This window comes from Penicillium hordei (assembly GCF_028827395.1).
Source record: "Penicillium hordei strain IBT 12815 chromosome Unknown utg000005l_segment0_segment0, whole genome shotgun sequence".
NCBI lineage: Eukaryota > Fungi > Ascomycota > Eurotiomycetes > Eurotiales > Aspergillaceae > Penicillium > Penicillium hordei.
Genome location: NW_026623146.1, coordinates 1,967,379 through 1,995,063, shown reverse-complemented (window position 1 = coordinate 1,995,063; position 27,685 = coordinate 1,967,379). Strand labels below are relative to the sequence as shown.

General features: G+C 49.1%; 8 protein-coding genes across 8 annotated transcripts; 5 read left to right on the top strand and 3 right to left on the bottom strand.

Annotated features, from left to right (window-relative positions):
* Nucleotides 1-197: 197 nt before the first annotated feature.
* N7537_009696 (PX domain-containing protein) lies at nucleotides 198-3,307 on the bottom strand (the record flags this gene model as incomplete). Its single annotated transcript, XM_056900750.1, has 7 exons — nucleotides 198-425; nucleotides 492-1,635; nucleotides 1,684-1,780; nucleotides 1,838-2,462; nucleotides 2,531-2,839; nucleotides 2,908-3,137; nucleotides 3,205-3,307. 7 exons carry the CDS (start codon nucleotides 3,305-3,307, stop codon nucleotides 198-200), a joined length of 2,736 nt encoding a protein of 911 aa, XP_056749418.1.
* An 885-nt stretch (nucleotides 3,308-4,192) lies between these two features.
* ace1 (putative C2H2 transcription factor (Ace1)) lies at nucleotides 4,193-6,953 on the bottom strand (the record flags this gene model as incomplete). Its single annotated transcript, XM_056900749.1, has 5 exons — nucleotides 4,193-5,390; nucleotides 5,450-5,725; nucleotides 5,777-6,021; nucleotides 6,097-6,350; nucleotides 6,443-6,953. 5 exons carry the CDS (start codon nucleotides 6,951-6,953, stop codon nucleotides 4,193-4,195), a joined length of 2,484 nt encoding a protein of 827 aa, XP_056749417.1.
* A 2,668-nt stretch (nucleotides 6,954-9,621) lies between these two features.
* On the top strand, nucleotides 9,622-14,153 carry pex6 (AAA family ATPase peroxin 6; the record flags this gene model as incomplete). Its single annotated transcript, XM_056900748.1, has 3 exons — nucleotides 9,622-9,811; nucleotides 9,878-13,619; nucleotides 13,703-14,153. 3 exons carry the CDS (start codon nucleotides 9,622-9,624, stop codon nucleotides 14,151-14,153), a joined length of 4,383 nt encoding a protein of 1,460 aa, XP_056749416.1.
* Nucleotides 14,154-16,960: 2,807 nt separating this feature from the next.
* N7537_009693 (uncharacterized protein) lies at nucleotides 16,961-18,148 on the top strand (the record flags this gene model as incomplete). Its single annotated transcript, XM_056900747.1, has 1 exon — nucleotides 16,961-18,148. The coding sequence occupies one exon, from the start codon at nucleotides 16,961-16,963 to the stop codon at nucleotides 18,146-18,148; it is 1,188 nt and encodes a 395-aa protein (XP_056749415.1).
* A 1,337-nt stretch (nucleotides 18,149-19,485) lies between these two features.
* On the top strand, nucleotides 19,486-21,801 carry N7537_009692 (GABA permease GabA; the record flags this gene model as incomplete). Its single annotated transcript, XM_056900746.1, has 15 exons — nucleotides 19,486-19,571; nucleotides 19,635-19,668; nucleotides 19,730-19,799; nucleotides 19,855-20,096; nucleotides 20,150-20,264; nucleotides 20,315-20,393; nucleotides 20,449-20,483; nucleotides 20,532-20,560; nucleotides 20,609-20,666; nucleotides 20,721-20,922; nucleotides 20,976-21,053; nucleotides 21,113-21,241; nucleotides 21,291-21,438; nucleotides 21,496-21,574; nucleotides 21,632-21,801. 15 exons carry the CDS (start codon nucleotides 19,486-19,488, stop codon nucleotides 21,799-21,801), a joined length of 1,554 nt encoding a protein of 517 aa, XP_056749414.1.
* A 368-nt stretch (nucleotides 21,802-22,169) lies between these two features.
* N7537_009691 (questin oxidase family protein) lies at nucleotides 22,170-23,630 on the top strand (the record flags this gene model as incomplete). Its single annotated transcript, XM_056900745.1, has 4 exons — nucleotides 22,170-22,376; nucleotides 22,462-22,607; nucleotides 22,670-22,797; nucleotides 22,861-23,630. 4 exons carry the CDS (start codon nucleotides 22,170-22,172, stop codon nucleotides 23,628-23,630), a joined length of 1,251 nt encoding a protein of 416 aa, XP_056749413.1.
* Nucleotides 23,631-24,035: 405 nt separating this feature from the next.
* On the top strand, nucleotides 24,036-25,983 carry N7537_009690 (HECT-type E3 ubiquitin transferase; the record flags this gene model as incomplete). Its single annotated transcript, XM_056900744.1, has 3 exons — nucleotides 24,036-24,782; nucleotides 25,301-25,588; nucleotides 25,690-25,983. The coding sequence occupies 3 exons, from the start codon at nucleotides 24,036-24,038 to the stop codon at nucleotides 25,981-25,983; spliced, it is 1,329 nt and encodes a 442-aa protein (XP_056749412.1).
* A 161-nt stretch (nucleotides 25,984-26,144) lies between these two features.
* On the bottom strand, nucleotides 26,145-27,538 carry N7537_009689 (TauD/TfdA dioxygenase family protein; the record flags this gene model as incomplete). The annotated part of the gene is made up of 5 exons (XM_056900743.1): nucleotides 26,145-26,258; nucleotides 26,313-26,446; nucleotides 26,514-27,005; nucleotides 27,068-27,273; nucleotides 27,342-27,538. 5 exons carry the CDS (start codon nucleotides 27,536-27,538, stop codon nucleotides 26,145-26,147), a joined length of 1,143 nt encoding a protein of 380 aa, XP_056749411.1.
* Between the last annotated feature and the right edge of the window lie 147 nt (nucleotides 27,539-27,685).

The following is a 27,685-nucleotide window of genomic DNA, read 5'->3' as shown; positions in this document are numbered from 1 at the left end:
CCTATCATACTCTATACCTATCTAGTTTTCCCAGCCCCCCCCCCCCCCCCGGGCACAACCATGAGCGAGCCAGCAAGTAGAAGCAGGCGAGCAAAGGATAGGTGCATGAAAATAAAATAAGATGGTGGGAATCAAACGGGAGAAGCCACATCTATGGCGGTATCACGAATGTAGTAAAACAATTCTAACATCGGAATCTAACCGGCAAGCACATGCCGCAACATGGCACCAAACGGATCAGCAAGCTTAAGAATCTCCGTAACCTCGGGCTTGACGGGTTCACCCGCAGTACGGCGAAGTTGGTCCTGCTTCTTTGTCCGCCGGCGGCGCTCTACGGCGATGGGATCGTCCATGTTCTCATCTCCAGAATCTTCATCAGAGGCATCAGATGCCTCATCTGAGATAGTGAGGTCCTCCAGATCAGCCTGTAAACCCGGAGTTAGCTTTAAAATCCGACAAAATTTCAAGTCGACTGGGTGAAAAACACATACCTCGTCAAGACCGAAATCACTACCCTTGAAAGTTGTAGCTCCTGGAATAGTCTCCCCAGATGTACCTTCAGCAGCCATCTTCTGGCGAGTCTTGTTCAAATGCCAGCGTTTCCGGTCTTCTTGCCACTTGATAAGCTGATTGATTTCCGTGAGAGCAAGTTCTTTGTCGATCTGACCAACTCCAACAGCTCCTTGGAACAAAGCGTTGATGTCCATTTTGCCTCCGGCAGGGCCGTTGCGCAGGAAATCGAGAATTTCTTCAATCCAACCCATTAGAGACTGGAATAGGCCGTTGTCGTGCTGGTGCACTTCGTGGATGAACTTATAGAAGTTGGCCTCGTGACGAGCGCACAGGTCGATGAAGGCCTGCACTGTTTGATTCGGATCGGCAGAGGCATCCTGGCGCTGGGCACTCTCAATCACACTAATAGCATCGTCGGCAAATAGAGCAAAGTCCGTAATGCTGTTGTATACGTTGGCAGATTTGTAAACACGGACGAGCGGCTCATAGAAGATAGTGAACAGATCGCGGAAGAGTTGCAGTGTGACCGGCTCCTCAACAATGCCCAGCATCATCGCCTTGTCGCGCTGGCGGGTGTAAAGCTTCAGAAGCTGCTTCATGTGAGCGAACCATTGGGCGCCTTGTTGCATTTCCAGATCTACATTCTCCACTGCATAGTTCCAAGCGACGTAGCCATTGAACACCTTGCCAATCTGTTCCGTGGTGAGTTCGGGTGACAGTAGTTCGGAGCGAAGGATGGCCACAATAATGTCAACATCCTCCGCAACAGCCTCTTCTCGGATCACATTCTTGATTTCTTCCTCGGCATCCGCGAAGCTCTTGAGCTTCTGAGTAAGCACAGTATCTTCAACCTTCGAAGCCAGAGAATTAATTGATTTTTGGAAATCTTTGATGCTTTCGTTTAGTGTTAATGAGAAGATGCGTTGCAAAAGTGACCGCGAGCCGAAGGGCTGGGCCATGAAAAGGTCTAGAACACCAGACATGACTGCAGCAGGGTTGGCGATGCGAATCACGTTTTTCATTAGCGTGTACGGGACCAGGCCGTGGATTCTCTTCGCCTGTGCAAACAGCTCAGGGGAGTTATCCTCGGCAAGGAACAGATGGTATATTGTTGCGGCAACCCTATTCAATGTTAGTAGGGCAGGTCACTCAGAAAATCCGAAAACATACTCAATGCGGAGCCACTCAGCAAATTTCTGATATTGTGGGCTGAGGTCTGCAATTGTGGGCTTCTCCCGGATCTCGGCGAACAGCTTTGTCAATCCATCTAAATTTCAACTGAGGTTAGCATACCATGCTGTGCTGGAAGGAGCTCGCGACTTACTGCTCTCTACAATATCCCGCCGGAAGCGCTCCATGTACACGTCCAGCTCCGCCGCTCGTTGCCTAGCAATCTCATAGAATCTCTTCTGTTCCTCAATCCTCACAGCGTCCATGTTTTTCCGCTTCTGAACATCGATCAACTCTTCCTCATTCAACTCGATGGGGCGAGCAGTCAAGAATTCTTCCATGACCTTAGATTCTGCGATACGCTTGTTCTGCAATATAGTGCGCAGAAATGCGCGCAGCGACACACGCTGCTCCTCTCGGTACAGCACAGTCGCCCTCGACACGTCGCTCGTTGATGCACGCGGCGATTTCGTTGACCGCATTGATCCTCGGGAGATCGATCGCCGGAGGTCCCCTGCGGAAAGAGTTGGTGCGGAGAGCCGATCCTCGGGAACACTCGTGTCCTGTGTGGACAGAGATGAAATAGAAGAAGCGTCATCATCTGCACTAGAGCCCCACCAGCTCGAGGTGGAAGAAGACTTGTTCTTACGAGGGAGAGGAGGGAGTAGCTTTCCTGGAAGCTCAGTTCTCAATCTCTTGTGAAGTTTGACAAACTCCCCATATCTCCTCCCAATATGAACCTCCTGTTTGTTGTGGTGACGAACTCGAATAACGAATTCCTACAACAGATGTTGTCAGCAAAAGATCCCTCCGAAAAGAACGGGATTTTCAGGATTATAAAACTTACTGCATGTTGATGGTACCGCACTGTCCGCTTGACAGAGGTTGTCCGAACAGCGGCCACGTTCACGTCCCAACCATTGATTAAATTACCCTCGGGCATATTAGCCAGCAGGCCAGACTCTTGAGCACCACGCTCGACGATCTCCATCTCGGAGAACTGGATGCGCTCCTCATATCCCGACGCGGTCGGCACACCCGAGACCATCATCAGCTCCACGAGCTTCTCGCATTTCCGAGCCAACTTCCGGCGCTTCGTCTCCTCCAGTCGATCCTCCGAAGACGAGACATGTTTATTGGCAAACGATTCCAAGAACTATATCCCCAACTGTCAGCCACACTTTGTTCCTCCCCAGTTTCCATCCAGGGAAGCGAAACACCCACGATTTGTAGCTTATCCTGCCAAAACTCCTTTTCGCGCGCTTGGTCAAGAAATGGGAAATTCCGAACGTGGTGAACAAAAATATATCGAAGAATAGGTAGCTCTGAGTCGACCGGTGCGACCTCGCCGAATTCCGATCTGAAGGGGGCGCCGAATCGCTGGAGCGCGGTAGGGGAATTGAGCTCGAAGATTTCACCACGGACTTCGCGAGCGATGAGCTCACGTTTGAGGTCTGCGCAAGTTATCTACATGTTAGCAACTGTGAAATATGAATACGATCATCATATCGTCCGGCTTACAGTGCTCTTGCTTGCCCGTCAAGACCTGGCCTGGTGGCAGGGTTGCACCCACATCTCCCTTACCGCTGGGGATTGCGGAATCAGGCGATTGTGTGTCCGGCATGTTGAGCGGTAATTCTCCTGCTCACTTGAGAGGGAAGCTGAGTCCCTAGGAGATTGAATCACACGGCCAGTGTCTAGGGTGATGTGATGAAAATTGCAGGAAGCACAGAACGTGTTTGCCTAAAAAGGCCAGCCCGCAATCAACCAGACAAGACTGGGCAGAGCAGAATACTGGGTGGAACAAATGCAATGTGGAGGGGCTGGAGCGGAGCAGGAGACGGGAGAGAAAACGATGTCGTCACCTCCCGATATCTTTTGAATATTTTACCTGGGGGATCTTGACACCTATAAGATTATATATATAAGGCTAAACGTATTCTAAGCCTCGATATGTTATATTACCTATTTATATTATTTTTTTTTCTAATCCAACTCCGCCCCCGACCTATTTTGATCGCCGTGACCATTTGACGTAGCCCATCACAAAATCTCCATAGGACTCGTACGCCAAGACTAATTATAGTGTTGCCTATACGGTACTCCGTACTCGTACTAGTCCTGCGCCTTACGAGGCGAGGTTTCTCTCTGCAGTGTCATCAGACTATCATTGTGGATTCTGGAGAAGCAAGTGAGGGAACGAGGATATCTCTTGGACTTGGATTGGTAGGAAATTACTTGAAGGGCTCGGACCATGGCCTTTCATCTGACAATTTTATCAAAGCGCTTAAATCAGGTCAAAGCGGGCAAACAAAAACCACTATACTCAATATGAAAGAAACCAAAAATATAGTTCGGTTATGTTATTTGGAGTTGAAAGATTAAGCTAAAATCAAAAACGGAAAAGATAAAAACAACCCGCATTTCCATCCTTTGAGAACATTAAATTCGCTTCAGAAAATCAGTGTTGAGAAGAGTATTTGCTTAAACCCCCAGGGATCCCACCTTTTCACTTCATGAATTCCAGCTCCATATCGCGAGGCAGGTAGTGTCCCTGGGGTTGCTGGCCATTCCAAGGCTGCATGCTCTGCAGAACACGCTCGTGCTCAAGAGAGGGGAACATCTGCTGCTGAGGCTGATGGTATTGAACCGAGTGGTCGCTAGGAGTTTGCATCATGGGCTGGGCACCGCGACCCATCTGAGCGCTTTGGTTGTAGAGGGTGAAGTCGTTGCCGGCCTGGGTCTGGAGTCCATATTCATAGCGCTCAGAAAGAGTGTCGCCGACGTCACAAGAGTCCGGTGAGTACAACATGGCGTTGCCTTGCGCACCAGGGGAGAGGCCGGAGAGCTTTCCATGGGCATCATAGGAACAGTGGTTGAGGTTCATTTGCTCGTAATCATTCGAATAACCCTTCATCACCTCGAGGGAGTGCCCCTGAGGGAGCTGCGCAGTCATTGCAGTGTAGTCCTCGTTGGTTGGATATTCCAAATTGCTCCAATCCAGGTCAAAGTTGATGCTTTCAGTACCGGTAAGTGGGGATCCGTCAAAGGACACAGGTCCCATCAGGTCGGGGACCGATTCGGCAGATGGGATAGACATGGAATTCATAGATTGGCGGTGCATCTCCAGGGCGGGAATCAAGCCGTTCGGGTCACCGGCTTCAAATTGACTCTGGAACCCGCTCAGGTTCACCGAAGTTGGGAATGAGTTGATATCGGTCATCAAATAGGGAGATGTTTCTCCGAATAGGGGGAAATCCTCCCCATGAGCAAGCGCAGGAGGGTCAGCGAAGTTGAACTGAGGATTCTCGGGCCAGTTGTAGTTCTGGTCGCTAGGAGAAGGACTGGGGCCAGGGATTGGAGAGGCAAAGTCGGTCGCCTTCGAAGCAGGAGTAGAGACACTGGGAGTCTGAGGAGTGGCCTGGACAGAAGAGCCTCGCTTGCTGCTATTGCTGCCATTGCGGCCATTGTTCTTTGATCGAACGTAAACCCATCCATGGGATTTTTCCATGTGCTGCTTGCAGTTGCTGGCGCGCTTCGAAGCATAGGGGCACTTGTGGAATTGACACTTGAAGAGGGTGGGCTTGTCCGAATGTCTGTCATTCATGTGACGATCACGTTCTTTCTCGGTGGGCCAACCCTTGGTGTGGTAATTACAGTCAGAGTATTCGCACTTCCAGGGGCGAGTATGTGTCTTCTCGTGTTTCCTATGAATGGATTAGCATTTCAATCCTGATACTTCGATTCAATGAATAGGACAACTTACGTCAAGTCACAAGGACGCTTGAAGACCTTGTCACAGTCGGCGCATTTTTGATTGATGTTCATGGGAGGAGCATCCTTTTTACGGCGGGCCATAGAGCGCTCAACGCCCTCATCGACCGCATCGTCAAGAGTGATAGTACGTTTGGCAGCACCGGAGGCATCCGCTTCGTAAGGCTTTCCAGTGGCCAGGGAAATTGGTTTTCCATCTTGCATGATTACAAGTTCGGCAGACTTCCCATTCTTAGACAGACCACCTGCCAGGGTAGCCTTCGGGATACTATTTCGAATTAGATAGGTTCCGCAGTCCATCAAATGGAATATCACGTACGCAGAAGAGTTAGACTCCTTGTTAGACTCGGAGCCCTGAGTCGCCTGGACTCGCTCGCGTTCAGCGCGAACCATTGCTGCGTATCTTCGAACCTGCGAAACAAGATCAAGGAAATATCCGTTAGTGTAAGGTCGATCGGCTGGTAGTCGTTGATCACGATCGTTGAGGTGTGAAGTCGAAGTATGCAAGCACTGGATCGTAAACTCGCAAAAGTTGAGATAGGAATTCCGAGAAGTGGCGGAGTTCTTTAAATAAAGTGAAAAAAGGATAAGCAACCAGAACTCCATAAAACCTTTTAATAGAATAATGCATTGACTTACCGGTGCCAACCACAATAGGGTTTTCTCGAGGTCACGCAGACACACAATCTGCTTATTGATAATTCGCTGGGGAACGCTTCGGACCAGTGGGTGGAATGGTTTCAAGCGGGGCTCTTTCAAAATAGGAACGAGCACAAAACGTTCAATCTGTTTGCAGGCGGCAGGGCCCAATTGACGTTTTGGTGACGAACCAGTATCAAAAGCCGAAATAGAGCTTGTAATGGCAGATTGATTGTCGTGAATACCATCATTCACTATTCATTGTTAGGGCTCAAATACGAAACAATAGGGGGGGGGGGGGGGAGACAAAGAGCGACAATGCATTCTTGTGGCATGTGACACCCACCTTTATTTTGCGAGTCTGCGAGCCCCTCTTCGCTACTGACAGAGGTCCCTAGACCACTATCGGACTCGTGGCTATGCTGTTGATGGGCCTTTTTCTCGTCTAGTGGGATGGGAATGCTGCGGCCCTCTCCATTTGAGGAACGTGGGGAATTAGACATAGACTTGGAGTTACTGCGCACTAACCCACTCTCTATCGGACTCTCACCGCTAGCAGCCTCAGGGCTCTGGTCTTCGGTAGGTTCCAGAGTCAGACGGCCTAGGATGGAAGTCATGCGCTCTTCAGCAACAGCGATGGCTTCCAACGAAGTGGCCGAGCGGTGAGGTAGGGAGCGGAAGTTCAAGACAGGGTCACGATCACTCGATGGAGGAGAAGTGGGGGTATGGAAAGTCTCCCCTTTCTTCAAAGGCATCTTAGAGTCAGGCGAGTCGTTCGAGAGTGTGGGAAGGGCGGTGTTTAAGACAGGCCGACGACGCGGGTGCACCCGCGATGGCTCAGTCTGGACGGCAGACATTATTGGGCGTAGTACTGTGTCAACTAAAATTTAGCATACATGTTCGGGGAGGAAAGGAGCAGTGGATTGCAGCTGATTGGCCCATGCCATGACTCACCGGATAGTTGTCCAGATGATTCGAAAAGTGACGTACAGTCGAGTCAGAGACGCAAGCCTCAATTCGATGCGGATTATCTCCGTTCTTTGGTATATAACAGCACCGCTTCTCTTGGATGTCCACCAAGAGTGATCAAAATCGGCACACTTGAACCAGTATGAGGTCCTGGAGATCTATCACGATAGCGCGATCGTCTGATACTCTCTGGATGAACGAACATGCACTCCTAATCCAACGTGTCGCGGGGGTCGGAAAACCTCAAAGCGGGGTTCAACACAGAGGATCAATAACACTAGGTCAAATGGCTTTTCAATCAACGATAACAATATCCAAAGATAAAATGAATTCCCCGGATTCAGAATGCTGATGGGATTCCAATGCTGAGATATAAACGTTCAAGATGGGTTCCCAAGCGGTGAGCCCCACTAAGTACGAAATCTGTGGTATCCTTAGACTGAAGGCAGCGATGAAGAGCAAAATAGGACTGAAAATGAAGAATAAACTTGAACACAAATGATGGGGGAATAAGCGGATCAAGGAAGAGAAGGGACTGAGAGGCTCATTGCGTGTTGGATGTCTGCCTGATAGACGAAGACGCTAACACCAAAAAGGTATAGAATGCGAAGGCTGAGCAAATTCTACAGTCTGTGATTGGCTTTAGAAGACGTTTGTATGGTAAACCTATAACAGTAATTAACCAGTCCAACCATATAGGTGGTTCCCGCGTGGCCCCCAAGCGGGTATCGTACCGTCTCTCCACTGGTTCCACTGGGTTCTTAAAATGGAAATTCGGGACCCGGAAAGGTGAGAAATCCGTTCCAAAAGAGCCTCACCTTCTAACGGATCCCGCGGAATCCAGGCAGCATTTTTATTTCCCTACGCGTCCTCAATCGAAAAGAAATTCTTTGGATTTTTCTACGGCTATACCCATGGTAAAATCCAGAGTCAGCATTTTGATTATAAACTGTCTACGTCACCTATTACTAGGATCATGCCATAAAAAAATCTGGGCAAGGAAAATCAGCAGGGTCACGCTGATTTAGCTCCAGGGTCTTGGCCCCTGATTGACCAGAAAACAAGAGAAATGGGACCCACAGCCAACAAAAAGTGAACAACGTCCACTACTTTTTGAGATATGCCAACGCACCCAACCGCCTCTTCTAGACCAATAGTACGAAGTACTGGTTTATTCATTTGACGCCAAATATGAGTTGCACATGCACAATTGAGCCTCCTGTCACCGCTTGTCGTACTTCACCGGCCCAATAGTAGTTCAATGTTGGTCATGCTCAGCCTGCATCTGTCGGACGAAAATGCACCCGCCTACTGATCGGACGGGCCAGACACTATGCTCGTATCGACCCCTCCGCCCTTGTCTGACTCCTTCCTGGTGCACTGCCACTGCCCACTTGTCAGTCCATCTAAAAGGACCAGCTTTCCAAAGAGTACGATGTACTTTGTACACTTGAGCCGGGCGTTTGTAGCATCTCATTTACTTTACAACTGTGCCTGAAATCGACAGTTGTCATATTAGCAAGGACCGACAATCGCCAGCCTTTCTAGAAGGTTGTATAGTTCATTGACATGCAACCTTAGTTCATTGACATGCTACGTTCATGGCTATACTATTATTCCAGGGTTACCATGTAGCTGACCACTCTGCAATGGGGATTAGTATGGAAGCCTATTCCCTGGAAAGCCATCCGGGGGAAGCAGTCAGTCAACAGCATTTTTTTATTCCCGTCTTGGCAGGAATATCCCCTTTACATCACCTGCGGCACACTCACCCGTCATCGCCCTGACTATTCCAGGCTGCGATATTATTACCTCAATATGCAACTGTCTAACAGGTTTCTCCGGTAATCTACAAATAATGTCGTATCTGCTAGAAACCTTAGTACTAGGAATGAGTCTGCCTTAACCATCTGGGTATCGAAGAGAGCTGACAAATATATATTTCCGGGGAACCCAATTTGGCCAAAGTTGTTCCAATGACAGAAAAAAGCAATAAGCCCCAAAATATAAGCTCTTCTGTTCGTTTAGATTGGTTAAGACCTCGGGACTCAATTGAAATGGAACTACCCCGAATGATGTCAGCTGAATGGAGCTGGGAGCTTTTGTTTCACGCGCTATCACAAGCAGAAAACAGCCAATGACGTTAGAGCACGCTTGCGACTGAGATTGGGCATAAAGCCATACACTCCTGAGTACCACTGGAGCTATCTTGCTAATTCAAGGAAAGTGCAGCAGAAATGTAATATACATATATATTTTCTCTATTCATTCTCCGTGGTACTTGCCTACATTCTCACCGGCCGATTGGACCTCGGCTTCGGGATATGGCAGAACTACGGGCGGTGCCGAGATGCCCGCGTGTTGATTTCCCCCGGATTCTGGATCCGGCGAACCTCGTCTTCTCCCTTCAGTAGTTCGCTAAATCAGGTGCGGGATTCTATAAGACATTTGCTCATGGGCGCTTGTTAAACAGATGATTTGGTGATTGCATTCCGTTCATATCTCCTATCTCCCCCGCTTCATTTACCGACGGCAACCGGACAAGACACCGCATCCATGGACTTTGAACAGTATGGGCAGAACTCCCAACAACCTCGACAACGGAGAAGAAGAGCCGGAAAGCGGCGATTGAACAATAAGGCACCCATCGCGGCACGTTTGGCCCTGGATCCCCAGCTGCGCGGGAAGGTCGGCATAGTATCCGAGGATCTAGCGAATGACCTCTTCCAGCAGCAGGCTCTTCAAGGTGAGTGTGAAGCCGCTTTGACTGTTCTTAATAAGAATGTTAACTGATCCGTATTCTTCTGACCAGATGTCACGACTTCTGACGATGGAGTACTTTATGTTGCAATTGCCCCGCATACGCCGACTTATACCTCGGTGGAAGATCAGGCCTGGACGATACTCCCCGTGCGCATCCAGCCGACAGAGAGATCGCCAGTTTCAATGTCACACTCGACCGTGCTGTTTCCTGAATCGGCAGACTCACTTCAGCCTTTCCTCCAGGCTTTGGGAAAAGTTGACTTGTCACGCAACTCCCTACAGGCACACCGTTCCGTAGAGATTCAGATTTTGGATGTCGCCCCAATTCATCTCGATACAATCTTTGTGACTGTTGAGCGACATCTACTCCGTAATCATGACGATATTCAGAGCAAATTTGGTGGTGGGTTCACGAATGCACAAGGGCCGAATGGACTCTGGGGGAAGTCGGGGAACTCGGTAGAAGCCAAGAAGTATTCTAAAAGGGCCGCAGCTGATGCCGAACAACGTCTCACTGCAGCAGTCCGAGAAGCATTGGGAGCTCAGCGCATTGTGCATACTGGAGACGTGCTGCCCCTTCCACTCCCTTCTCATCCCATAACCTATGCGCCACCACCACCTGCGCGGATCTCATTCTGCGAGCCCGTTTCGCAAGGCTTGCTGATGGCGACGACAAAGATTGTGCTTGTCCAAGCTCGTCCTCAAGGTCTCCGCGCTCAACAAACTGTGCCCTCGAGGTCTGCGCTTCTGAAGCAAGTGGCCGAGGACGAAGCTGATGACACTTCCAACGAACAATTCTATTCTGCAGCCGAAGATAAACCTGGCGAAAGTGGAACAGAAATGGAGGTAACATCAGCTGCTGAGGATTCAGAAACAGAGGGCTCGGCAGGATCCATGAGTGACTCCTCAGATGATTCTCTAGAAGACATGATTTCTCTTAGTGCGCCTGAATTGCCACAGCCACCATCGGGGATGATGTCTTCCTTGACTTCAGCGACCCCTAGAGCCGGCGGTCGACGATCAGATGGGATCCATACCCCCGGATCTGTGGCATCGAATTTCACATCGGCCACCATGCGCCCTGGCCGTGGCGGAGGTAAGACCTTCAAGGTGGAAGGTCTCCTGCAACAAGTCCCAAATGAGGTGCTGCACCCCCGGCCTCGCGACGATGAAGACGTCGACTCCTTTGTCTTTGTAGATATCAGCACGCTCGCCAAGATCGGATGCTTCTCCGGTGATTGGGTCAGAATCGAAGCTGCCGAGGAGCCCCAGCTGAACATGTTCGCCTCGCTCAAATTTGGAAGTTTCAACGACTCCCCTGAAGACTCGGGCGATTGGCGACCAGTTAAGATTTTTGGTCTTTCGGGTCTCCCGTCCTCTAAGCCGCGGTATGCCATCAATCACTCAGGTGAACGCCGGTCCAGTGTTTCGCAACGCGCACCCACCCGCTTGACCCCTTCAGTTTTCGTTCCTCCATTGCTTCTTGGTAACATTGAAAATCCCAAGTACCTGCGGATCTCTCCCATGAGTTTCGCTACTCCTAATGGCTCCTCCAAACCTGGTCTTTTGCACCAAATGAAGAACACTGCTGCTAAGAACCCACCTTTGGCGAAAGAGGTTACTTTGCTCAAGGTATCCACTCCTCTCTCAATGGACCGGGTCCTTCAACCAGCGCTATTTGCAGGATTGAAGCAGTACTTCGAATCACGCCGACGTATCCTTAAAAGTGGTGATTTGGTTGGAATTAGCGTGGACGAAGGACTTGGCAGAGCGGTGTTCTCTGGCACCGCTGGCGGTGACAGTGCTAGTCAAGAGGAAGACATCACTATCCGGCTGGGCCAAGGTGTCAATGCAAATAATGCCGGAGCCCGCAAAATCGGCGTTGCTTGGTTCCGTGTCGGGCAAGTAGCCCCGACTACTGTAGGGGAGCTAGAGGAGACAGGCGAAGATCAGTGGGGCGGAGTTGCTGTACTTGACCCGGCCACTACGCGCATGGTACAGGCTGGAAGCGACGTGAGCCGAGTTCCCGGCGTCTTGGGCAATGGGTGGGAGTATTGGCTGGGCGTTAAGACGATCCCAAAGAGCGTCCATGATGCCCCAACGCCTCATGGCATTGTTGCTGAGCCACCTCAGTCCTTTATTCCATCACTGCAGCAGCGAATCCGTGATCTGATGTCTGCTGCCACAAGCCCGCGGGCTATTCAGCTTGGAATGAAACCTGTTTTCATTCTCCTTAGATCTCAACAAAGACATATCGGCAAGGCAACCATCGCAACGCGAGCGTGCTCAGATATCGGCCTGCACACATTCCCCATCGATGCGTACGATATCTTGACAGAAGGTGGCGCGAATGGTGGCGATGTTAAGACCGAGGCATACCTCAAAGCCCGGGCAGAACGGGCTTTACACTGCGGAGCAAATTGCACCGCATTACTGATTAGACATATCGAGGTCCTAACCGCTGATCGCATTGTCACAGCAATGAACGATATCTTGAACGATGCCAGAGTTGTCATTGCAACTACCACTGATGTTGAAACTATCCCTGAAGGTATCCGCAGCCTCATCACCCATGAGTTCGAGATGGGTGCCCCGGAGGAGAAAGAGCGTGAAGGCATTCTGCGAAATGCCGTCGCAGAGCGCAGTATCAGACTATCCGCGGACGTGGAACTGGGCACCATTGCTCTGAAGACCGCAGCTCTTGTTGCAGGAGACCTGGTTGACGTTGTTGAACGGGCTGCCGGGGCGAGAACAGCTCGCCTCGAAAGTCTAGCCGAGGCTAGCAAGAAGCTTTCCGGATCGGAGGTCTTCGTCAGAGACGTCCTGCTGGCAGGAGGCGACGGTGCACGAGGTGTCACTAAGGCAGACTTTGACGCCGCTGTAGAAGCTGCGCGGAAGAACTTCGCTGATTCAATCGGCGCACCTAAGATTCCGAACGTTGGCTGGGATGATGTTGGTGGATTGACTAACGTTAAGGATGCCTTGGTCGAGACCATTCAGCTGCCGCTCGAACGACCCGAGCTCTTCGCCAAGGGAATGAAGAAGCGCAGTGGTATCTTGTTCTATGGCCCGCCCGGCACCGGAAAGACCCTCCTCGCCAAGGCCATTGCCACTGAGTTCTCTCTCAACTTCTTCTCCGTAAAAGGCCCCGAACTGCTTAATATGTACATTGGTGAATCCGAGGCAAACGTGCGTCGAGTATTCCAGCGCGCTCGAGATGCTCGCCCCTGCGTTGTGTTCTTTGATGAGCTGGATTCCGTTGCGCCCAAGCGTGGTAACCAGGGAGACAGCGGTGGTGTTATGGACCGTATCGTCAGTCAGCTGCTCGCAGAACTGGATGGAATGAATGGCGGCGAGGAGAATAGCGGTGGAGTGTTCGTCATCGGTGCGACCAACCGTCCTGATTTGCTTGACACTGCGCTTCTCCGCCCTGGTCGCTTCGACAAGATGCTCTACCTGGGCGTGTCAGATACGCATAGGAAGCAGGCGACTATCCTTGAGGCTCTGACCCGGAAGTTCGCTCTCCACCCCGATGTCTCACTTGACCGCGTTGCGGAACAGCTTCCTTTGACTTATACTGGTGCTGACCTGTATGCACTCTGCTCTGATGCCATGCTAAAGGCTATCACCAGAAAGGCCACTGCAGTTGACGAGAAGATCAAGACTCTACCTAATGGTCCCGTTAGCACTGCTTGGTTCTTTGACCACCTCGCCACGAAGGAGGATGTGAATGTGATGGTAACAGAGGAGGATTTCCTGTCTGCTCAAGGAGAGCTTGTGCCAAGTGTTAGGTACGTGTTCACTCCATTTCCCATCCTACCCTACCTTTTATCTCCTCCTCTTGGTGATATACCATGATACTAATCCCTCGCAGTGCCAAGGAACTTGAACATTTCGAGCGCATCCGCCAAACCTTCGAAGCAGTGGACAAGTCAAAGCAAGACCCCGCCGCTGCCGCGCCACAGACAATCGCAGAGGCAATGGAGGCATTCAACCTGGGCGGCTCGGCCACACTAGACGAGACCCCGGCCACGAATGGTGACAGTAACACAACCGAGAGTCTTCACGGTCGTATCAAAGGCCTGACCAAATGGCCAGGCAACCTTGTCCGCAGTGCCAGCGGCCAGTCAACAACCAGCAGCAAAGGTAAAGGAAAGAGCGTGAGCAAGAAGGGAAAGTCCCGCACCGGTGCGGAATCTGATGGATCCGTTGATGGCGACGATGAGGACATGGCAAATAGTGCCAATGCCCAAGATGACGAAGACGAAGATGATTACGTCGTTCGGACTGATCACTTGATGAACCCCATGGAGGAGGTTGAATAGAAAGTCTGGCACTGTCTGTATATTTCAAGTGCCGGCACTGTTCAGCTGGTCGACCAGACGGCCTTTGTATCTACTATGCTGATTTGATATACCTATTGCTTATCTGTACATGTCTAATTCTTTTCTCTGCTATTACCACATCCGTAGCCCCTCACAATGAGCGCACGTAGGCCAACGCTGCGGTGCTAGAACTAGATGAAATCCTGACTTCTTTCAACGCACGACTCACTCTTGATTGCATCAGATTGGCAAGGATATCGTATTGTCATTCCGAGGTTCTTTGTGATCACAGTATTCCAAGGTTGTTGCCTGTCACGACGCTGTCGCGCCACAGTTGGACTTCAAATTAAGGTTAGCCATTGATATTGAGCCACCATTATCCACGCATCTACGAACATTACCATGGGTATCTCTAGGCATTTTCAAGCTTATCCAGGAGAACTTAACCTATTTACCCCATGGCATCTTCCTTGTTGCCGTTGCAGGCATCGCCCTCGTCCGCAGGTCCTTATTATTGTCTGTCGAAACAAAAGCAATTGCGTGTACCAGGATATATTCCTTCTAAACATCACCATTTATATATTGATACATACGTGGTTCGTTCCGCTTATCGTGAGAACGGGACGCCCAGAAATGTAATACCTTTTACTTTTAGGGCGATCACAACCAATCAACCGCAAAGTTAGCTGCTTGTCATCGTTAGGTGCGGTGCATTCATATCGATAGAGGTCTAGTTCTCATCGATCCAATCAAAACTCCCGTACCACACGCAAAACAAGCCCCCAGCTTTCATGGTGCATATGGTGCACGGAAAGTTACCCACTGGTGAATGTAGTTTGCTTCATATATTTCTAGTATAGAGTCACAAGTCCTGACTAGGTGCTATTTAGTCATGATACTGTGATGTTTTCGTATACTTGCCCTCTAGCGTTAGACCTCTTGATTCTCTTACAATAAATCGGGAAGTAAGAGAAACCTGATAGAAGATAAACCCGAGAAAGTGAAGGGGAGGTCATGGATATGTGTGGTATAAATTATACACCGTAAGCAATCAATATAGTGACTACAGTCGTAATGAGGAACCTCCATTGCTACATAGGTCTTGAGAGAAATCGTACATAATGACCATAATTGCTTAGCTAAATAGTAGTCTGACACTATACTTCACTCATGGGGTATATAAACTTCCCAGTGTTCCTCTTCCTTCTTGTTCCTCCACCTTCCCGCATAATCCATCATCTCCTCGGCTTTGGCTCAATATTAAGCTGTCTTGATTATCTTTCTGTTATTCCTTTCAAGATCTCCTATAGCACAACACATTCACGGACTAAGCATGCCCTTCTTTATGCAATGCAGACATAGCGACATAGATTGAGTGAGAGCGGGAGGTTTGCTTCAGTTGCCCCTCGTGTGCTAAGAGCCCAAGAACGGCGATGATCAAGTTCTTATTGACGCTAACTTCAAGCGATCAAGAGCCCACGATTTGTAGGAAGCCTAGAGCATCCCGGCACCAAGTGACCAGAGCATGTATCGTTTCGAGTCCCGTCCACTAAGTATCAATCATCTCTTCATTCTTCCCCTCCTACTTCTCAGCTTCTGAAATTAATGGTCTCTTTGGACCACATGGCCTATATACACTGCAACCAGCCTTCTTGTCTGTATCACTAGACTAAGGATATCACTTTTGAAAACAACCTTGCCAACTCATTGGTTTCGGGGTGTTTTAGACCTCTAGCGGGTCGTAACCATTTCTCCATTAGTAACAGTTCATTTATTTTGGACTTCCCTTCACAGTAGACTCACTTTGAGCTAGAGAAATACCACCCCCCTCATCGTCTTATAACAGTCCCGGGGTACTCTTCAGCATTCAAAGTGTCCACTTGTTCAGGAGGCGCAAAGTACTGGATTCCTTGACAAATTTGTTCGCAGAACGGCAGCCCAACGAAAATTCCAAGATATCGACCTTAGAATTAGTCTCATTGTCTTAATAATCATATCACGGATTTCTTTTCGCAATTAGTCCGAGTTTTCCAGACTATGTATCTCGGAGTCATTCCATACACGTTCCGGTTGGCAGATTCCTTTTCCAAGGAGCACGTTCAAGGTGAAATCTCCAATGGGGATGGAGACCTCGTTGCAAAGCAACTCGATCACCCCATTATCGTGTATAGTAACCTCCCTTCAAGGGCTCATCCATCTCTTTGTAGTGGGCTCCAGCCCAAGCTGTACCATCCCAGGAGTCAGTGTATGTTGACACCCATGCACTCACTCCGGATATGCCCAAGCAGATCAGAGCGAGAGCGCAAATGAGAGGCTGGATAGTCTAGGATGACCTCTAACTGGGCTTTGTTCATAATCACGAACTCACTGAAAGCCTCGCCCCCAAACAATGTAGTGTATCATAAATAAATTTGGCAAAGTATCACTTCTCACCTAGCTGGAATCGCGTTTGCCATGCCAGCCCGCAGTCTCGCACTTTCCGGTTCACTTCCCTCCACAAATTGGGGTTTGTGTCTCTTTCTCCTTGTCACTTCCTCTCCTCACCTTTTCTCTTCACATTTTCCTTCCTTCTCAATATCTTTTTATCCATTGCCCACCCTTCTCAGCCCAAGGGTTTGTGTTTATCAGGTTGAGTTATCATCCACATAGAGTGTTTATCACATCACTGACACAATACTGACAGTATTCTTCCATTCGTTAACCGCACGTGTTTTTCACGCGTTTCTCTAACCGGAGGCATCTCTTACTGTGTTCTCTCCAACACATTCAATCTCACATTCGTGTGATTTGCATGCTGTCTCGCCACAATGAATCTCACGCTCGACCCGGAGCAGTTGTCCTGGGGACGGGATTTTGCCAACAGCCGGGAGCCCGCCAAGATGCTCAAAATCATTGCGAAGAGCCCACGTACCCTGGAAACTGGAATCGTTGATATCGAGGTGCGGCCTGTGCCGAAGGCCATCAGACCCAAGGAGAAGGCCACGGAGGACTTGGGAAATATGAGATGTCTCCCGAACGAAATCTTCGACATGATTGTCAACAAATTGGACGTGCCTAGTGCCATAAGTCTGTCATACGTCAACCGCATCGCCAATCAGCTTGTGCAGAAAAGCCCAGTTGCATTTCTGAGGCAGTGGGCCCCCGGCATGCCGAAGATCCTCAAAAAGACTCAGATCTATGAGAACTGGTCCATTCATGAGCTTAAGGAGGCAATTTTGCGTGAAAAGTGCGTAGTATGCGGCGCGTCGTCCGTTCAACTCTACCTACCTACAATGGAGCGTATCTGCCACCCTTGCCTGCACGAAAACCATTCATACTGGTGTCTCCCCATCGAAAAGGCAGCCATAATATTTGGCCTTGATCTACCCGATCTCATTAATACCCAAACCGTGTACCTGCCGCGGCTGAGCAATAATAATTTCGATTTGGGAAATCTTGGCGCTTGGGTTGTTCCTGTCAAATTGGCACTGACCAAAGCCCTGCAGCTGTACGGCACCCGCAAGGGTATTAAGCATGCTGTGGAGGGCACCGCATCAAGTACTGATGGAGAAGAAGAAACTGACATCACCGATGATGATGATGATGACGAAGAATTTGTGGTCGAAAACCAACATGACATTTATCGCGCTGCTCCCCTGGATTCACCCAATTCCGTCAAACTGCGTTTGCTCATCTCAATGGGAAATTATCATCAGCATGCTCACCACCATGAAGTTGCCTGTCGGGTTCCTGTCGCCAATCGAGACAATACGCGCAAAATTCTTTACTCGTGCCGTGGTTGCACTGCTATGCTCACGCACCCCAAGACGGAATCAATTTCCGACAGCCATATGGAGATGATGAAACTTGACCCCGCGCTTAACAAGTATGAGCGATCGTTTGCGATCTTTCGTCGCGCCTTTACTGTGTGGACTGAGGCCGATATGATTGAGCATATTCGAACCGAGTGCATTGGGGGTTGGTTCTTGCTGCATGCCGAGGGACAGAATGAGTAATCATATGTGGCTCTATCATCCTGGATGCAAGAAGTGATGCCAGCCAGGTCTCATTGTCTCTTAAAACATTGTGATGGACAGGGGAGTTGGAGGAACAGTGGGTCAAAGGGGCTCTTGGGTCATTTACATGTGCTTACTGAAGCAAGCCATGACCTGCCATTTGAACAAATGAAGTTTGGGAATTTTCAGTTCGAAATTTCCATGGATGATGTCAAGATGTGGTTTGGGGATGGCCAATGTATGCACATGTGTGCTTTCTACATCCTAGGATAACGAAAGGGGCAAATTTGTTTTTGTTTTATGTGCCTTTCGATTCTCATTGTTGATTTCATTATCTTCCCTTTCCTTTTCTCTCGCGGTAACCCTCCTAAAAAATGACTGGCATGATATCTATGTTTCACTTTGTGAGTGGAGTGTGATTTAAAACACTCTTAGAGAACATTGCGTATTCCGAAGAACAAAACATAGATTCTCAGTCATAAGAGATGATACGCTCGGAGCACACTTGGGCACTTGAATAAGGCCAAGGTCAAATATGGAACCACACTTTTCCTCGAAGGGTACTGATAGACAATTTAATATGTGGCGGATAAGAAAGAGCATCGGAGTCCACCCGATGAAAGAGATATCTTTTTACATAGGAGTATTTGTCTCTAGAGATAACCTTCGAAGGTTTACGGCCCACCGCTCCACATAAATTTGTTTCCCTTGCCATCTTGGCTCAATTCACTCAAACAGGGGCAAATACCGTACCCTACAACAATAAGTAAAGCCAAGGATGCTAGCCAAGCCCTTGGAAGCAATATATCTTGATTGATCATGCACATCCCACACTATATTTTCGCCATTTATCCGTCTCCAAAGATCGTCCACTTCCCCCAGTAACTTTCCCTCCCGGTAGTCAAGTATGTGGGTCCAAATTCAACCAATCATAAGTTGACCAGGGCATAAGCACTGGGGCTGCCGCCGCAAGCCATGGATCGTCGGTCCGCGACAATCCAACCTTGGAAGGGCCCGATCTGCTTGTAGCTTGTGACTGGCTGAAATCACCGTTCTCGGTCCGCCGGGCCAGTCACAGACACGGCCGGTTATCTTCTTCTGAACGCCCAAGGTTCCATACCCCAAATCATTTACCTAACACTACTCCGTACTCGGTCTACTCCCCCGCGGGGAGCCAACGGTAGTGCAGAGCACTGGGAAGACCGGGCTTAGAAATTGATATTCGAAAACCCGTCATATCATTCTGCTCGGGGCCTGCTTAAGATCCCTGTTCCTCCTTGTCTGACCTTTTTTATTTTCTTTTCATCACTTGTTGCACGTGGTACAAAGCACTTACCATGGACAAAGACGAATACAATAGCGATGATGCTCAGCTGGCCCAGCTGGGCCATAGGTCTGAGCTGAAGCGAAACTTCTCCATGATGTATGTGCTATGATTGAACACGAATTTCTGGATTATGCTAACCTCTGTGTTCGTTCTCAAAAGTTCCATGTTGGGTCTTGCTTTTGCCATTCTAAATGTACGTGACGCGACCGGCAGTATACCAAATTCCATATGGATCAACAATTAACACTGAACAGTCATGGACCGCTTTGTCGGCAAGTTTGGGACTCAGTTTATCCTCGGGAGGCAGCGCGAGTGTTGTCTGGGGTATGTATTCGCTCGACTTTCTGTCAAGATCTAGAGCTGACACGAATCCCAATAGGTCTTATTACAGCAGGAATCTGTAATTTATGCATGGCCACTTCCCTGGCCGAGTTTCTTTCTGCATACCCGACCGCAGGTGGCCAATATCATTGGGTCGCTGTGACTTCATGGAGAAAATGGATGCCGATTCTTTCCTGGATTACGGGCTGGATCAACTGCTCTGGCTGGGTTGCGCTGGTCGCAACTGGTGGTCTCTTGGGCAGTCAGCTCATCCAGGGTGTGATCTCTCTCATGAACCCGGTAAGTTATTCTAGCCTACAACATTGATATATTTGGCTGACCTTCACATCCAGAGCTATAACCCCCAGCGCTGGCACCAATTCCTAATCTACTGCGGCTACAACATTGTTGCCTTCCTCGTCAACGCCTTCATGAACAACCTTATGCCTTATGTCACCAAGGGAGCTTGTGAGATACCCTATATCGAGCTGTCGGAGATCTTATACTAATTCCCACAGTCCTCTGGTCACTGACAGGATTTGCCGTCATTTGTATCACCATACTTTCATGTGCCTCGCCGAATTATAACTCCGGAAAGTATGTATTATCTGGTCGACACTTCCCTAGACGCCAAATGACTGACGGAGAACAGGTTCGTCTTCACCGATTTCATTAACCAAACAGGATGTAAGTTTCCCCTATCATTATATATGTTTCTTGAACTGACTCTTGTAGGGCCTGATGGAGTTGCGTGGTTGCTTGGGGTATGTCGTTGATACAAACATTCATGAGCATGTCTAACATATTCATAGCTTCTTCAAGGAGGCCTTGGTGTTACTGGCTTTGATGGTGTCGCCCACATGATTGAAGGTAACTTCCAGAATTTCATACCTTAATCATGAGTCTGAGGCTAATGGACTACAGAAATCCCCAACCCTTCGGTTGAGGGACCCAAGATCATGATTGCTTGTGTCCTTATCGGTACTTTCACTGGAGCAATCTTCCTTATTGTACTGCTCTTTGTGGCTGGCGATATCAACAAAATTATTGACTCCGCGGCAACTCCGCTCCTTGCAATCCTGAAGAATGCCACTTCGAGCAATGCCGGCGCTATCTGTCTCTTGATGTAGGCCTCACTGCTCTTCTGCCGCTTTCTTGTTGTACTGACACCATCTCAAGCTTCCCCCTAGTCTGCGTTCTGTTCGCTGCTATCGCTATTATGACCACTAGCAGTCGTATGGTCTATGCCTTCGCGCGGTACGTTATTATCGACATTTGATCTTCAAAATTAGTCATTATACTGATACTACTTATAGTGATGGCGGTCTCCCCGCATCTCCCTTCTTCTCTCGCATTCACCCCAAGCTAAACGTCCCCTTGAACTCGCTATATCTCAACCTGGCTCTCGTCACTATCTTCGGGTGTATCTTTTTGGGCTCGTCCAGGTAAGCATATGTATAACGTTTTATCCTGGATCTTGCTAACATCTCCAAGCGCTTTCAATGCTATTGTCTCAGCATCAGTGGTGCTGCTTGGCATCTCATATGGAATGCCAATTGCAGTGAACTGCTGTCGAGGAAGAAGGATGCTACCTGAGCGCTCATTCGTCCTGCCAGAAATCGTTGGCTGGACCGTCAACTTCGTATGAGATCCTCCCCTACGGTTTCATCGAAACTATTACTAACTAGATACTTCTCAGATCTCGTTGGCGTACATTGCCCTGACTACTGTCCTCTTTCTCTTCCCCCCTGAGCTGCCTGCTACTGGTAGCAACATGAGTGAGTTGGCTCTCTCTTTTCGTGATGCAAAAACACAAAGTTAATTCGATATGACAGATTACTGTGTTGCGGCATTTGGTATTGTCTTTGTCGTTTCCGTCGTCCAGTGGATTGTAGATGGACGCAAGAATTTCGTCGGTCCCCGTATAACGGTGGAAGTCTTCACTGGAGAGGCTGGTGCTCAGCCAGAGCAGCCGATTCCAGTTGTTGAACAACATAAGGATTAACCCTCCAGATTTCCAGGATATATTACATATAATGTGACTCGATGGCGCAAAATCTAGTATTTCCAAATAGAATACCTCGCAAGCCAGGCAGCTATCTCTCGAAAACCTTGGAATGATAAAAGCGTCCTTGTCTAAAATTTGATAACCATTAGTATGTGCATCAAAATAGTGGAATTGTATGTTTGCTTTTGGAGCAAGCTGAATATGTAGCCGCCTGATGGAACCTTTGGAATTTATTCGGATGTCATGTGATCAGATTGATAACCCAAAGTTTCCTACGTCATCCATGGGTATCAACTTCTGCTTCACGTGATAGTTTCCCAACAATCCCATCCAAACAACTACATACAGCCTCACTCGTCGTCACAATGTTTACTGTTCGGTGGCCATCATTGCCATCTCTTGGCTTGTTTTCATCTTCGCCCACCCAGGCGATTGATCTGCCACCGGTCACCGTCCATGAAACCGAGACAGCTCAAGACAAGCCGGCCCGGGCATTCAAGCACCTACTGAAATTGAACCATGTGGAGAACTCGCTATTCGATTGTCGGAACTTCCCTAATCAGTTAATACACGTGAGTGATCTGCATTGCCTTCGTAACAGGGGCTTTCTATGTATGCATTCCTCGTCATTGGTCCATGTCATTGACCTGCTTGCAGCTCTTGAGCTCCTCCTTTCTGCAAGGCGCAGACGCCGATACTTTAGGCCGCATATATGAGGAGGAAGTGTCTGACCTGGTTAAATGGAAGGAATCACCGGCTGAAATCACTACTCTTGACTGGCGAGGCCACCTGGGATGTCGAGGGTGGGTTGCCGGACTTGTCTCGGCCTTTTTTCCGCTTGGGACTTTTCGTTAACACTAAGCAGATTTGATCGAGCGTTCGTGGATTTCTTTGAAGATGAAATGGTCCACCTCAGCTATGACTGGAAGGAAGTCGTGGCAGAGTACCTGTTTACCGGCAAAGAGCCCATGTTTGATTCAATAATGGCTTCTCGTATGTTTCAATGCTCATCGAGAAGGCTAGGCTTGACTTTGCGCGTGCTAACTACCTGTATAGTCGGATTGCCATTGATCCATCTTGCGTACGCCTTTGAAATGGACAGTCGTGAAATCGCAATGGAAGCACTCGGGCTCGCAGCAACCTGCCACAATGACATATACAAGTCCTTGGAGGACCCTAAACACTCGAAAAATGAGGAACCGTATGAATCAAAGTCACTCTTTGCAATCCTTGACCTGGTCCGGAAAGATAAGGACTTAGATGGCCTCTTTCCCACTCCGGGCAGCGATAACCTCGATACCCTTTTCGTCAGCCGAAACGCCGTGCTTCTTAACCACTGGAAGGCATGGAAGATCGAGAATCCAATTGAACAGTTCCGCGAGAGCCAAGAGCTTGCAGCTGCCTTGCTAGTCGGAACGGCTGCAGTTGATTCTACCGGGCATTACGATTGGTTCTTCGCTTTGAACCTCGCAACAAGCCACGCCGTCCGCGTCATGCTGCCCTTCATACCTCCTCAGTTCCAAATTTCTCTTCTTCGACAATGGTGGTTAGTTTGCGCCGGTATCTACGTCGCGCAACTGCGGCCCGAGATCAAAATGGACCAAATCCGGAATTATGATCTGAACGGAAAGGATTGGGAGTGGGTTGCTGGGAAAGCCGTCAATGGTGAATTCTCATCCAATGTGTACTTTGTAAAGACCACCCGAGCACTGAAGGAACTGGCCTCGACTTGGGGCGATTCTGATAGCTTCTTCTTGAAGGCCGCTGTGCGATTCGTGACCGAGTTCAAGCGTTGGCGGGGTAATTTTGTGGGATATGAGCTATAGGATTTGTTCATTTTTTTTCCCCCACTCCACTCAGCTCAAATTTAGATACGATTTAATGAATGATTAAACAAAATATGTTGATTGATAACCGTTCTTGCATTACAGCTTTGAGAGGGAAGTAAATATTTGATGGTTCACGTGTAAATATTGACGCACTGGATGTTTGCACTGTTTGCACATGGGAAACGCGGACCCTGGCGCGAGATCACCACTGACATCAACCAATCTCCTCATGGTTCTCATGGCCTTAGGACTGTCGGATTTCTCAGTTCTGCGTGATTGCTAAATAGTTGCCCCGATTACTCACTCTCATTCCCCTTATTCTTCTGGCTTAGGAGCACCAAACACCGCCAGTCATCAAACACCGTCCCTGCCTAGGACACATTCGCGCACACAACTTCCACAATGCAAAATGTCGATGTGCCCCTCTATTTACACGCAGAGTTTTTACCAAACATCCGCCAGATAACCCTTTACGTATCCCTTCCTGGGACGGCAATATTTGATGGAATCCGACCAGATATCCAACTTTCAGAATCAAGAAAAGCAGTCACAGTCTCCCTATCAAACCCATTTGAATATGTCACAGAAACGATCAAACTACCAGCACGCGTTAATGACGCCTCTCGGCGCGTGTTGAAAGCACCCTCTGGGCCAGCACCAAAGTCAGATCCCAATGGCACTGGGGAACCCAGCTATGATTTTTCTTTCCGCATGCACGTCGATCCCGACGAAGAGGCGCTGGCGCCTCGCGATGAACTAATTGATGAATTTGCACCGTGGACAGCAGATGAAATGTCGTCCTCGACACGTATTCGTTGTCGAGAGTGTGAACAAATATTTCTTGACTCCTCGTTAATATCCAAGTCGGTTGATCAGGGAAGAGGCAAAATCCCTGCCATGGGGTGGATCTGGAAAGACCTCCCCAGTGGAAACTGGGCTGAAATGATGGATTTCTGGCATTGCCACAAACCTGACCCCCATGAAGGCCACGAGAAAGACGAAAAAGACACTGCGCTGGAGATCGAGGAACAAACTGCACAGACTAAAGGATATGGTGCGGACAGCCACGTTGTAGCTATTTCAGGGACGGTTTTCGTTGATGTTGCCACTTTCCTTCTCGCTGAAACAGACTGCACAGGTTTGAAAAAGGTAAGCTTATGACGTCCCTCTCTTCTCCCCCATCTTTTCAGCCTGCTTTTCATCCCCCTGGAACCGGGCAACTTAGAAGGGGGCCACTCAGTCTTCAGTGGGGTGGCCTCCGATACAATTGCCCAAGATGGACGACATGCACTTTGTGTACCTGCGATCCAAAGGGAAGGTGGTACCCTCACAAGAACAGGATCACGGACTAGAGGGGTAGTTATCCTCTCTCTGCAGATGGATTTCGCTCTTTGCGTTTGCGATACTGGACTTGTGTGAGCTGCTTTTTCGTTGTTTCGCGACTCAAGGTGTTCTCTATTTTCAGCGCCGGCTATTTGAGCAGTGGAGCGGGCGTGATTACAAGAGTTATATTATATTATTCTCCTTGCATAATGTGATGTGGGCAATATCTATATAACTGCGAGATTGAATACAATGCTTTTGCCTTCACTTTTAAGTCTTTTCATTTGGCGCAATAGTTCCGATTCCGTTACGATTACAATTTCCTGACAGGCAATGCAATCCAGGGCAATGACGAAGAGCAAAAACAGAACATTGAAGTCTCAACACCACGAACCCTCGACTGCGCAAACTGCAATTCCATAATCGGCATGGAAGATCCAATCGCTAAGGGGTGGCGACTGCTAAAGGCCACCATATCCCTGAATACCAATTCACTCAGCCGTGAGGCACACATCGAAAAGTGGGAGGTCCACCCAACAGAAACGATCGTTGCTGCACAGTTACTTGAATTGATAGAGAGAGAAAGCGCCCGGCGATTCGTTGTTCATTGTGGTCAGAAGAGCGGTCTTGTGGTAAGTGATATGCCATTCCACTCCAGTTGCCTCCGAATTTGAGGTAATGTAGAGAATAAAACCTATAGGCGACACTGGCTAACGAATACCTTACTTCGCAGCTTTGGGTCTTCAATCCCGATATGCGATACTCGAATTCTAGCGCAGGCCGTAGTATCATGGCTCAGCAAGCGATGAAAGTATTCTACCAAAAATCTCCAGACGTGGATGAGCTGCTCCACCCAGAAATTGGGAATCCCTCGCCCTTGTCGGTGGAAGAGTTGGAATTGCCATCTATGATATTTGAAGCAATGTCGCAAGCATTGACTGGGAGTAATGAAATGCTCCCACTCTCTGCTAGGAGGTTTAACGAGTGGAATGTTGGGCTTTTGAGTCGTTTCAGGCGTAAGGCGTGAGTTGTTGGGCTTTTTGTATGATACAAATTACGAAAGCCTATGACTTGCATGCAGCATATTCACGAATCAAATTATTCCTTGCTATTCGTTTCTTCTCAATTCGGGGTTGAGATTATCGTAGCTATGTGTTATTTTAAACTCGAAGGCTTCCAGCGCCCCATCTAACCATCAAAAGGTGTCTCATAGGGAGGCTCAGCCTGGGGTGTGAGACGAGCAATGTGTCGACGCTGGCCATCCTCCCAGTCGAAAACGGCGGAGTGGCATGCCACACGGTTCTGCGAAGGTTAGCGTCCTTTCTCGTTAAATAGCAGGTTGGTGCTATAACTTACATCCCAGACAACGACGGTACCAGCCTTCCAGCGAATACGAGTCTGCAGATCCTGCGACAAGGCGATGTGGTCGTACAGGAACTTGAGGAGGTGGTCTGATTCCTCTTTCTTGTATCCAACAATGTAACGGGTGACTATGCGACAAGAACAAGACATGTCAGCTTTCCAAATCTTTCACCAGATGTATTGATCCTGACTTACACTGAGGGTTCACGTAAAGTGCCTTCTCGCCAGTTACCGGGTGAGTTCGGACAATGGGGTGCTCCGAGGTAACAGGATCACGGCGGGCAATACCACCGCGATTCAAACTGGCATTAATCTGCTCGAGGCCGGAGTGTACAGCCTTCAATCCGTGGAGTCGTTCCCGGAAGCCAGGCGACAGGCGCTTGTATGCCTGGACCATGTCGGCGAACAGGGTGTCACCACCCGTGGTGGGGCCGTCGAGCACATACAAGAAAGTTGTGCCGGGGGGCTGCTTCTCGAAGGTGATATCAGAGTGCCATGCAATAGTATTAGTGCGCTGCTTCAGGAAGGTATCGCCGGTGCGATCGTCAGCACCACGGAAGACAAGGTGAATCTCTGGGAAACCCTTGGGGGCCCCTGAGGTCTGGTGGATGTGGTGTCGGCCAAAGTAGCCGGCATAGTCGACAACCTCTTGAATCGGGCGGGACGCGAAGTCTTGATCGCGAAAGGCTATTTAGATTTGTTAGACTCATGCTTACAAGGGCGAGGGAGAAATGCTTCCGATTACATACCGACAACTCGTCGCTGTGCAACATAGAGGGCTAATTGATCCTTCCCCTTGTCAGACAGTTGGCTTAGTTGCACGCCGTGGATCTCAGAGCCAATGAAGGGAGTGATCTGGTCAACCTCGACTTGGCCCTTGGGCAACAGGTCTGGGAAAGAGGCGTCGGCATCTTTGCCGTGGTCGTAGTGCTCAAAGAGCTCCAGAGGAGGGTATCTAGACGTTTGTTAGATATGATATTCATGGGGATGCGGGGCGGCATTAGGGCCGGGGTATAGATATACCTTTCTGTCTCGTTGTCCCAAACAGGCAGATATTCCGGATAGGATATAGGAGGTAGCTTGTCTGTGCCCTTAATCTCACGCTCCCTTTCGATCTTGTATCCGACCAAGTTCTCCTTATTCTGGCCGCCATCCGACTTCAGCGGAAGTGTGACAGGCGGGGCCCGAAGGCCTACTGATTCAGTGAGGGAGGGAGCCATGTCTTAGGATTGAGTTTAAAAAAAAATGTTTATATTGCCTCTGTGAGCAGATCTGTTTCTCCGTGTCTTTGCTGTCGTAGGGGATTAACCCCTGCCAATATATAACCATTTCGGCACGATCAAACCGAGATAGCACGAATTACGCCA